The sequence below is a fragment of the Oncorhynchus clarkii genome, chromosome 4 (assembly GCF_045791955.1).
Source record: "Oncorhynchus clarkii lewisi isolate Uvic-CL-2024 chromosome 4, UVic_Ocla_1.0, whole genome shotgun sequence".
NCBI classification, from domain to species: domain Eukaryota; kingdom Metazoa; phylum Chordata; class Actinopteri; order Salmoniformes; family Salmonidae; genus Oncorhynchus; species Oncorhynchus clarkii.
The window spans coordinates 19,922,754-19,934,887 of NC_092150.1; the positions used below are offsets into that span (position 1 = coordinate 19,922,754).

The window sequence follows — 12,134 nt, forward strand, 5'->3', positions numbered from 1 at the left end:
GTAGGCTATGAAATCTGTTGGCTATAACTATGTAACAATTTACAATATATCTGAATAAAACAGATTGGGATTCAGCTCTGTATAATGGGACACATTTCAGGGTATGGTTGATAAATACACATTTTGAATTGCATAATGGACATTTTTGAATTGCATAATGTTTTTCCCCTTGGTTTACTTTGGTCTCATTTGAGTTCACTTGCAGTAAAGTTGGTTTGCTGGGAGGCCTGAATTGTCTCACTTGGGAAGAAATTGAATTAATGGATGATTTAATCAGGAAGTTTGCCTGCATTCATAACCCACCCCCACACAGACAGCACACAATGCTAATGGTCCCATCATACAATACCATGCATTCATGCTACTCACTGCTAATACGTTCATAATTCTTATATATTTTATTTTATATTTTTTATTTAATCTTTATTTAACTAGGCAAGTCAGTTAAGAACACATTTTTATTTACAATGACTGCCTACCCCGGTCAAACCCTGACCCGGGCAACGATGGGCCAATTGTGTGCCGCAACGATGGGCCAATTGACTCCAAATCACGGCCGGTTGTGATACAACCTGGAATCAAACCAGGGTCTGTAGTGACACCTCCAGCACTGAGATGCAGTGCCTTAGACCGCTGCGCCACTCGGGAGCCCCCTTGCCGTGCCTGTGAAAGGGCCTTTAGAATCTGAGTTAGGGTAGGAGCCTTAAGGAAGATGCTAACAGCTGATGTTGCATATTGATCAAGGCCCTGTATCTCTGGTGAATAAGCTGGAGAAGCTCTGCTTGTGCCAACCTCCTTTCAGACACCAGGCTTTGGATGTTCTAATCTGTAAATCTGCCAAAACTACAACCTCCTTTCAGACACCAGGCTTTGGATGTTCTAATCTGTAAATCTGCCAAAACTACAACCTCCTTTCAGACACCAGGCTTTGGATGTTCTAATCTGTAAATCTGCCAAAACTACAACCTCCTTTCAGACACCAGGCTTTGGATGTTCTAATCTGTAAATCTGCCAAAACTACAACCTCCTTTCAGACACCAGGCTTTGGATGTTCTAATCTGTAAATCTGCCAAAACTACAACCTCCTTTCAGACACCAGGCTTTGGATGTTCTAATCTGTAAATCTGCCAAAACTACAACCTCCTTTCAGACACCAGGCTTTGGATGTTCTAATCTGTAAATCTGCCAAAACTACAACCTCCTTTCAGACACCAGGCTTTGGATGTTCTAATCTGTAAATCTGCCAAAACTACAACCTCCTTTCAGACACCAGGCTTTGGATGTTCTAATCTGTAAATCTGCCAAAACTACAACCTCCTTTCAGACACCAGGCTTTGGATGTTCTAATCTGTAAATCTGCCAAAACTACAACCTCCTTTCAGACACCAGGCTTTGAATGTTCTAATCTGTAAATCTGCCAAAACTATGTTATTGCAGCAGTATCGATCTTATCTCCTAGATCTGCCTTCCATCTGTTCTGCCTTACTCCTCAGCAGAAGGCAGGTTCTCTGTGTGTGCGCGTGCTCGTGCGCGTGCACCTGCGTGTGCGTGTGTGTGTGTGTGTCTTTGGTGAGGGGAACAGGGTAAGCCTAAGCGCTCCTCTACTGAATTATTCACTGGTGGTTCCTCTAGGTTTGCTCAAAGATTCCCTCCCTAGGTTACCTCCCTCACAATACAGGACGGTGGCTAAGTGATGTGGGTAGAATTACCATCCACTTACTCTGTGCCTCGCTCATTGGGCTGGGTCAAAGTTTAAGCAGCCTACAAACAATCAAGTAGGGCAGTGAGTGTGGCGTAATCGCATCCAGAGCACTTCAGCCCTGTCCAGTATTAACATATGAAAATGTGAACAGGCCTCTCAGTGGGTGTGGCTAAGCTAAGGCTGCTGTGGTTTGAAGAGGCCAGTGAATATTGTTTTACGTCTCTTGTCTCCTTCACCTCTCTGCTTTACTGTTGCATTTTACATTGTTTATGTTGCAGGCGGTTCACAAGGCAGGCTAGGCCGTCAATCTCCCTGACCACCAATAAAATGTCCTCCGACTGGCATTTGAAGACCTGCAAATTGAGTTAACAGAATATATACGTGTGTGGATTACCGTTCAGATTTATAGGCAACAACCCTGTGAACTGTCCAAAGTGTTGTATTATTCTCAAATGCCTATTTTGGGCTGTTCAGATGCTGAGCTTCTCTAAGCCTTTCTGAGCTGTCAGACACTGACTTTGCAGAGAACGCCACACAAATAGATGAAACTGAAAAAGAGAAGTTTCTGACCAATCAGTGACCCTGACCCTCCCTGTGCTGACTGAGTGTGACTCTGTCGCTGTCCCTCTGTCTGCATGCTACTTCCTGTTTGCTATGTTACTCCCTACAGCTGAGTGGGCAGCTGTAGCCAGACCCCAGACGGCTCTATTCTGAAGCGTCTGTGGCGACTGTGCGTCTGTGTCGCATAGATGATCCCCCTGTGAGCTTTGAGGTCTGCGTCTCTCCGTGGCCAGCGGATGGTTTGGTCTGGCAGCGACTATGCTCACTCTCACTCTTCAGCCTCTAATGGAGAGATAGATTCTACTGCCTCTCTCCTGCTCGCAAAATCCAGATGGCAAAATCCTCTTACGGTTTACCATAATTGGAACCAATTAATCATGTATTGGCCATGTTCCTTGGTAGCCTCTCTCCTTTTGGGATAAGCACTGCTCAATTGGTTTATTTCTGTGGATTAGTCCAGTGGATCTGGAGCTGTGTGACAGGTCCAGAGAGTCCACACATCTACTTATAGAGAGGAGAGCACTGGAGCGTGAGCTAATACAGTAGAGAGAGAGAGCAAGAGAGGGCTGAGGAGGAGGCTTGAAGTGCTGTGCACCTTGTTATGACATGCATTATCTGAATTAGGCCCACAGAATTATACCTGAGGAGGAGGGGCTTCTATGGCGGGAACTTTGAATGTCTTTGAACTTCAGAGTTGGACCTCAAGCTTGTGTGTGAAGAGCGGGACCAGAATTAAAAACACATCTTACCATTTTGTAGTTAATAAATCCAATGTCAAATGTGATAGCTATAGTATCTATCCCTCACTAGCATTGACGGATCATAGGCGCTTTGTTGCCTGCTATGTAAAATAACATTATTAACCGTTCCCATGCATTTAAAACAATGGAACTGTTCCGGAACAGTAAACTTTTGTTCCCGTTTCTAATTCTGTTCCTTGATAAATATAATTTTTTCAGGTTTTCAGTTCTGTTCCCTGGACCAGTACCAACGCCTGGCGAATAGGTGTGTGTACTTTCTCTCACTCCGCCGGGCTCAGGGTCTAAAAGAGGGCCATGTACGCAGCCTGTTGTCAAAAATTGATGGGGTTAGGATTTGGGCTAAATCAACTGATGGTGATGTAATTGTGTTTTCTGAAACCTGGCTCAGCAAGTCTGTTTTTGATAAGGATATTTGTACAAGTGGTTACAATGTTTATCGCACTGATCGGGTTAAGAAAGGTGGGGGTGTGGCTATATATGTCAAATCTAAATTCCATATAAACTATTTGTAAACAGTTGGAATTTCTTGCTTTGAATATTGAGGTTTCAAAGGGCCTCTCTAACTGTGATTGGCTGTTATAGACCCCCCTCTGCTCTCTATAACTGTGATTGGCTGTTACAGACCCCCTCTGCTCTCTATAACTGTGATTGGCTGTTACAGACCCCCTCTGCTCTCTATAACTGTGATTGGCTGTTACAGACCCCCCTCTGCTCTCGGTGATGCATTTTCTTCTTTGACGCACCTTATGTCTAAACTTCTTTACAGTGAAATGATCTTGATTGGTGATCTCAACTGGTGTTGGTTAAAGCCAGTGTCTGATGATTTAAAAATGTTTTGTAATGAATCTTACCCAGTTGATTGATGAAATTTGATCATATTACTCCAGTGCTAGCCTCCCTACACTGGCTTCCTGTCAAAGCAAGGGCTGATTTCAAGGTTTTACTGCTAACATACAAAGCATTACATGGGCTTGCTCCTACCTATCTCTCTGATTTGGTCCTGCCGTACATACCTACACGTACGCTACGGTCACAAGACGCAAGCCTCCTAATTGTCCCTAGAATTTCTAAGCAAACAGCTGGAGGCAGGGCTTTCTCCTATAGAGCTCCATTTTTATGGAACGGTCTGCCTACCCATGTCAGAGACGCAAACTCGGTCTCAACCTTTAAGTCTTTACTGAAGACTCATCTCTTCAGTAAAGTCTCAGTCTGGCCCAGGAGTGGGAAGGTGAACGGAAAGGCTCTGGAGCAACGAACCGCCCTTGCTGTCTCTGCCTGGCCGGTTCCCCTCTTTCCACTGGGATTCTCTGCCTCTAACCCTATTACAGGGGCTGAGTCACTGGCTTACTGGGGCTCTCTCATGAAGTCCCTGGAAGGGGTGCGTCACCTGAGTGGGTTGATTCACTGATGTGGTCATCCTGTCTGGGTTGGCGCCCCCCCTTGGGTTGTGCCGTGGCGGAGATCTTTGTGGGCTATACTCAGCCTTGTCTCAGGATGGTAGGTTGGTGGTTGAAGATATCCCTCTAGTGGTGTGGGGGCTGTGATTTGGCAAAGTGGGTGGGGTTATATCCTTCCTGTTTGGCCCTGTCCGGGGGTGTCCTCGGATGGGGCCACAGTATCTCCTGACCCCTCCTGTCTCAGCCTCCAGTATTTATGCTGCAGTAGTTTATGTGTCGGGGGGCTAGGGTCAGTTTGTTATATCTGGAGTACTTCTCCTGTCCTATTCGGTGTCCTGTGTGAATCTAAGTGTGCGTTCTCTAATTCTCTCCTTATGTCTTTCTTTCTCTCTCTCGGAGGACCTGAGCCCTAGGACCTGGCCGTGCTGCTGCTCCAGTTTCAACTGTTCTGCCTTATTATTATTCGACCATGCTGGTCATTTATGAACATTTGAACATCTTGGCCATGTTCTGTTATAATCTCCACCCGGCACAGCCAGAAGAGGACTGGCCACCCCACATGTGCCCTCTCTAATTCTCTCTTTCTTTCTCTCTCTCGGAGGACCTGAGCCCTAGGACCATGCCCCAGGACTACCTGACATGATGACTCCTTGCTGTCCCCAGTCCACCTGGCCGTGCTGCTGCTCCAGTTTCAACTGTTCTGCCTTATTATTATTCGACCATGCTGGTCATTTATGAACATTTGAACATCTTGGCCATGTTCTGTTATAATCTCCACCCGGCACAGCCAGAAGAGGACTGGCCACCCCACATAGCCTGGTTCCTCTCTAGGTTTCTTCCTAGATTTTGGCCTTTCTAGGTAGTTTTTCCTAGCCACCGTGCTTCTACACCTGCATTGCTTGCTGTTTGGGGTTTTAGGCTGGGTTTCTGTACAGCACTTTGAGATATCAGCTGATGTACGAAGGCCTATTTAAATAAATTTGATTTGATGTGGTTTGCTAACTATCTGTCTGATAGAATTCAGTGCACTCAATTTGATGGGCAAATGTCTGTTAAATTGTCTGTCTTGAAAGGTGTGCCCCAAGGCTCTGTACTTGGTCCTCTCTTATTCACTATTTATATAAATGATTTAGACAAAAATGTCAAAAATGCACAACTTCATTTTTATGCTGATGATACTGTTATTTACTGTTGTGCCTCGTCTCTTACAAAAGCTTTCCAGAACATGCAAACTGCTTTTTATACTGTTCAACATACCTTGTGTCAATTGAAGCTTATCCTCAATACTGACAAAACTAAACTAATGGCGTTTTCTAATGCAAGAAATAGACCTCTGAACCTTTCACCTATTACTACCTGTCAGGGCAAGGAGATTGAGGTTGTAACATCATATAAACATCTTGGAATTTTAATTGATGACGGCCTCTCTTAAATTGCATATTCAAGAACTTACAAAACAATTGATGCTGAAATTAGGATTTTATTTTAGGAATAAGGCCTGTTTTTCTTTTGAAGCCAGAAGGAACCTAGTATCAGCTACATGTATGCCTTTACTAGACTATGGGGATATTTTATATATGAATGCTTCCGCTCAGTGTTTGAGATCAATTGACACTCTTTACCATGGCACTTTGAGATTTATTTTAAACTGCAAAACCCTTACGCACCACTGCACTTTGTATACCAGGGTTGGCTGGCCTTCTCTAGTCACTCGTAGGCTCAGTCACTGGTATACTTTTAGTTACAAAGCCATTTTGTGCTTACTACCTTCTTATTTGTGCATTTTTACTGTTCAGGAATGTGGTGGGTACTCTCTTCGTTCGCTGGACTTTATCCTGCTAACTGTTCCAAATGTCCAAACTGAATTTGGTAAAAGGGCTTTTATGCACTCTGCGCCATCGTCTTGGAACACCTTACAAAATACTTTTAAACTGGAAGAACTTGTCCCGATTGGTGTTTTTAAATCACTGATGAAGGATTTTGAGGCTGATTCCCTGACCTGTCAATGTTTTTAATTTTCTGTTTTTACTCTTGTGAATTCAATGGTTTTTACTAGATTACTTGTAGTTTTTCATGTTGTCTGTCTGTAATTTTTTTGTAATGACTTGGTGCTGCCTATCTTGGCCAGGGCGCTCTTGAAAAAGAGATTTTAATCTAAATGAGCCCTTCCTGGTTAAATAAAGGTTAAATAAATAAATAAAATAAATAAAAGTTCAGGGGCTACAGTGTTGCTCATAAATTCAGATTCCAGTCCCCTCCTATATGGTAAGGCTTTCAGGACAGTTGGGCCAATTATTCTCTCCCCCACTCTCCCTCCGTCTCTCTCTCCATCTCTGGCCAGCCAATAGATGGGAGAGGACAGAGTGACAGAAGCTCCCCAACAGGTGCTTGGGGCTTAGGGCAGGGCTTTAATCGTTGCAGTATGAACACCTAAGCTAATGGTGACAGGATTTGGGCTCACTGGAGCCTCTTATCAGGCCAGCCACTCTGCTGCAGCTTTCAGGCAATCAGCCCGGCCTCCCCACAGGTACTCAGGCACCTTTGCACTTTTAAGTCTATCTGCTTGGCTTTTCGCAGCCCGGCTCAACATTTATACACACAGACATACGCATGCATGCCTGCACGCTCTGCCTCCCACTAACTCTGGTTATTGGATTTCACTACCATCCGGTCCACTGAGACATAGGCATTCGTTTACCTTTTCTATCATGTAACAGTGGCACTAAAACATGAGTCTCCTGGTTGTGGTTATATTTGATCACTAACCTGCAGTGAGACGGGCTGCGGTGACTACAGGCCTCCTGTCTTCAGCCTCTAGGTTTTATTATTAGGCTGTGTAGCCAGAGCGGCTGGAGCCAAATGCTGCAGGATTTGACATAATTATTTATTATTAGGCCTTTGGATTTGAGGTTAGAGAAAGGCCAAAGGCCACGGACCGAGTCATTTCCTGACACAGTATGGGGCTCCTTATTGGGAATGTCTATGGCCTAGTCTGCTGTAACCACCACCATATGTCTGCCCCACACGGACATTGTAGTCTTTTTACTAGGTTCCCAGTAATATTAAGCTTGTCTGTGACATCATCCATCATCTTTTAGAGCATTAGAAGAAGATTGATTGTTGTTTTCTATTTCTGGTTGGAAAGGGCAGACAAGACAACAAATGTAATTGAACAAACTTGAACAAACTTCCACACCTGTGTGGCCTCTGGTCCAACACCACCCATCAACAGACTAGTCTAACCAGAATCAGCACATTCGGTCTCCTGGCTGGCTCAGCCCAGCCTGGCCTGACCAACACTCTGCGGATGGGAGTCAAGCACTCATTTCCTTTTTCGTTGTTGTATTATTTTCTTTCTTTACCCTTTTTTCTCCCCAATTTCATGGTATCCAATTAGCAGTTACAGTCTTGTCTCTTTGCTGCAACGCCCATACGGACTCGGGAGAGGCAAAGGTCAAGAGCTGTGCGTCCTCACAACACAACACAACACAACCCAGCTTCTTGACACAATGCCCGCTTAATGGTGACCCGGAAGCCAGCCACACCAATGTGTCGGTGGAAACACTGTACACTTGGCAACCGTGCCAGCGTGTATTGAGCCCGGCCCGCCACAGGAGTCGCTAGAGCACAATGGGACAAGGACTTCCCTGCAGGCCAAACCCTCCCCTAACCCGGACGACGCTGGGCCAATTGTGCACCACCCCATGGGTCTTCCAGTCACGGCCGGCTGCAACCGAGCCTGGACTCGAACCATGATCTCTAGTGGCACAGCCTTAGACCACTGCACCACTCGGGAGGCCCCAATCACTCACTTCTATAGCCGCGGCCACCACTAACTCAGATAATGTCCTTTGCGAGTTTTGAGATTGATTTGATACAAATGTATTCAGATTCAATGGCATTTACTTTCATATGTGATTGATGATACACAGACAATGTATGCAGGATTATAAAAGATGGCTGAATAAATACATTAATGCTCGTGGCTAAAATCTGATGAAAACATTTATATTTGCGGCTAGAAATATACCTGGCTCCAATGTAGAGGGTCCGGTTCACCTTGAGAACTCTCTGAATATGCAGTGTCTCCTGTCTCAGGGATGAACGATGTGGCCGACCCAGAAACACTGGGTACCGTCGTACCACTGTTTAGAGAGAGAGAGAGAGAGAGAGAGAGAGAGAGAGAGAGAGAGAGAGAGAGAGAGAGAGAGTCAGAGGATGAGAGAGAGAGAGAGAGAGAGAGTCAGAGGATGAGAGAGAGAGAGAGAGAGAGAGAGAGTCAGAGGATGAGAGAGAAGGATGAGAGAGAGAAGGAGGAGGGAGCAGTGAGGGAGAGAGAAAAAGAGAGTCAGAAGATGAGAGAGAGAGATGAGAGAGAGAAGGAGGAGAGAAAGGGATGAGAGAGAGAAGGAGTAGAGAGCGAAAAAGAGGGAGTTACATAATTTTGTTATCATGCAGTAGTTATCTTGGGGGTGAACAGAGAGGGGAGAGAGCAGAGGGAGGATACAGGGGAGAGGGAACCATACATCTGCTGAGTTACCATGGGAAACCGTCTAACGCTGCCATCTCTTATTGGCCTTGACTGGAGTAAGTGATAGAGTGCCCTCTTCCTTCTTCTTTTGTGTCCTCCCACTATTCTGTCCATCTCTGTTCCCCATCCATCCATCACAGATATGCTGAGACTGTTGCCTCCCTGTCTAGGCCCATTATCTGCCTTAATCCAAAACCCTACAGGACTTCAGAGAGTCTTCTGGTCCTACATCTTAGCATTGATAGCCTGAGAAGGGTCTGAATTCAGCTGGGAGGTCTTGGTCGATACTATTGAGTTGTGGTCAATCATGGCCAACTCTGTTCTGGTCTGGAGACTGCCCTTCTATAATGGAGGCTCAGAGTCTGGCCCTCTGTGGGAGCAGCCTGACATCAACCCTGACTCTGACCTCGCACCCACACAACTCACTGACGCCTTACTCCTCACACTATGCATGTCAGCCCTGACCCCACTCCCACAACATAGATCCTGCATATGACCCCTTCAGTCACACCTCACACTACTCCACGCCTTCCATGTTAAACCATGACAGTGACCCCATACTCTACACGCTGTATGTGAGAGAGGTGTTACCTTCAGTGGGTATAAAGTTCAGAGGCCCCGGTTCCTCTGGAAATGCGGCGCTGGCCAATTGGAGGAGCCAAAACAGCAGGAAGAAGGGTGGGGCCAGGGTCGCCATGGCAGCAGTAGAACACAGACTCTGTGAAGATAAAGAGAGACAGAGAAAGCGTGGCTAGTCAGATTAAGCCGTAACAGTGACATAGCAGTACACAAACCTAGTGTGACCAGCTCACACTACAATGCACTACACACACTGACTGACTGTCCAGACAAAGCAGGCATCCTGTCTGCATTCCCACAACATCTCTCTCCCTCCAGCTGGACAGAAAAACGTAGAGCGAGACAGAGATGATGGAGAAGAGAAGTGCACAGTCAGCCTGAACAGCCTGAACATGAGAAAAGATCAGACCACAGGAGCCCAATGACACATGAGACACAGTGGAGGGAGGGTGGTTTACAACAAGAGGGCAGTAGATGGAGAGAGACAGAGGGAGGGAAAAAGAAAGAGGGAGAGAGAGAAAGAGAGAGATATAAGGAGGCTGGAATGGGTGAGAGACAGGAAGAAAGAAAGAGAGACACGTCAGAAGGGAGAAAGAGAGAAAAAAAAAGAGAAGGCGAGGGGAGAGAGCGAGAGGGGAGGGGTGGAGAGGGAGAGGGGGGGGTGGAGAGAGAGAGAGAGAGAGGGGGGGTGGAGAGAGAGGGGGGGGTGGAGAGAGAGAGAGGGGGGGGTGGAGAGAGAGAGAGAGGGGGGGTGGAGAGAGACAGAGAGAGAGAGAGAGAGAGAGAGAGAGAGAGAGAGAGAGAGAGAGAGGAGTGAGGTGGAGAGAGACAGAGAGAGAGAGAGAGAGAGAGAGAGAGAGAGAGAGAGAGAGAGAGAGGAGTGAGGTGTGTCAGGTGACTGTTTACTCAAATGAAATCTTTGCCGTCAACGCAAATCACATCTCTGGCACGTGACTAAACACCAGGTATTTTTTATGAAGCCGTTCTACAGCAGCCTGAGCCACAACGAGAGGATGGGAGAGGATGTAATGCACATGGAAATACAAATGATAGCCAAATTAAGTTAGCACACCCAATCCATCGATAAAATCACTCCTGCACTTTGGAGGAGGAAAGCCTTGGGTATTGCTATTGACTGTTGTCATAAACCTCAAACCGCCTCCCAGAACAGAAGAGATTAGAGCAGAGCAGCTCTTAGTGCTGAAGGTATATTATGCTCTGTAGTGGCTCTTTATTGTGGCTGAAGGAAAGAGCACTCTCCATACTTATCATTGCGTCCCTCTCTGCCTCTCTTCCTGGATGATTATGCTTCTGTTCTTTTCACATAAAATCTCAGCGTGAGGATGTTCACAAATATACACTACCGTTCAAAAGTTTGGGGTCACTTAGAAAAGTCACTTAGAAATGCAAATTTTTTGTCCACTAAAATAACATCAAATTGATCAGAAATACAGTGTAGACATTGCTAATGTTGTAAATGACTATCGTTTCTGGAAATTGTAGATTTTTTTATGGAATATCTACATAGGCGTACAGAGGCCCATTATCAGCAACCATCACTCCTGTGTTTCAATGGCACGTTGTGTTAGCTAATCCAAGTTTATCATTTTAAAAGGCTAATTGATAATTCGAAAACCCTTTTGCAATTAAGTTAGCAGAGCTGAAAACTGTTGTTCTAATTAAAGAAGTAATAAAACTGGCCTTCTTTAGACTAATTGAGTATCTGGAGCATCAGCATTTGTGGGTTTGATTGCAGGCTCAAAATGGCCAGAAACAAAGTACTTTCTTCTGAAACTCGTCAGTCTATTCTTGTTTTGAGAAATTAAGGCCAGTCCATACAAGAAATTGCCAAGAAACTGAAGATCTCGTACAAATGGAAAGTGCCATTGGAGCACAGGAGTGATGGATGCTGACACTGGGCCTCTGTACGCCTATGTAGATATTCCATAAAATATCTGCTGTTTCCAGCTACAATAGTCATTTACAACATTAACAATGTCTATACTGTATTTCTGATCAATTTGATGTTATTTTAATGGTCAAAAAAAAATTGCTCTTCGTTCATAAAAATGACATTTCTAAGTGACCCCAAACTTTTGACATGTAGTGTATGTCACCGATGAACAAAACATGAACTATTTAAAAATATTTGTAAAGAGTCACAGTGGCTGACAGCACAAACACAAATGACTCAATGAGTGGTTGTTATTCAGTGGTGTAGTGGTGTAGGTATTATCACATTTGACTCTTCAAGGTTTGGATTTCTTTATTCAAAACCATTTCCATATTTTACTGTGGTTACAAAGGCATTGCATGACACACATGCAAATAAAGGCACTTTCACACTCTGCCTTTCTCTCCTCAGCATTGCCACACACTCCACACACACTGCCTTTCTCTCCTCAGCACTTTCACACACTCTGCCTTTCTCTCCTCAGCATTACCACACACTCCACACACTCTGCCTTTCTCTCCTCAGCATTGCCACACACTCCACACACTCTGCCTTTCTCTCCTCAGCATTGCCACACACTCCACACACTCTGCCTTTCTCTCCTCAGCATTACCACACACTCCACACACACTGCCTTTCTCTCATCAGC

At 45.3% G+C, this 12,134-nt stretch overlaps 1 protein-coding gene across 8 annotated transcripts in view; it reads right to left on the reverse strand.

Annotated features, from left to right (window-relative positions):
- LOC139406565 (semaphorin-6B-like) overlaps positions 1-12,134 on the reverse strand; it is a 134,678-nt gene that overhangs the window by 52,886 nt on the left and 69,658 nt on the right. For all 8 annotated transcript variants that reach the window (XM_071149280.1, XM_071149281.1, XM_071149278.1 and 5 more), the window contains 2 exons: positions 9,544-9,670; positions 8,452-8,566 (listed from right to left, as the gene is read on the reverse strand). In XM_071149280.1, the coding sequence (XP_071005381.1) occupies positions 8,452-8,566; positions 9,544-9,670 (242 nt within the window). The remainder of the gene's footprint in view (positions 1-8,451; positions 8,567-9,543; positions 9,671-12,134) is intronic.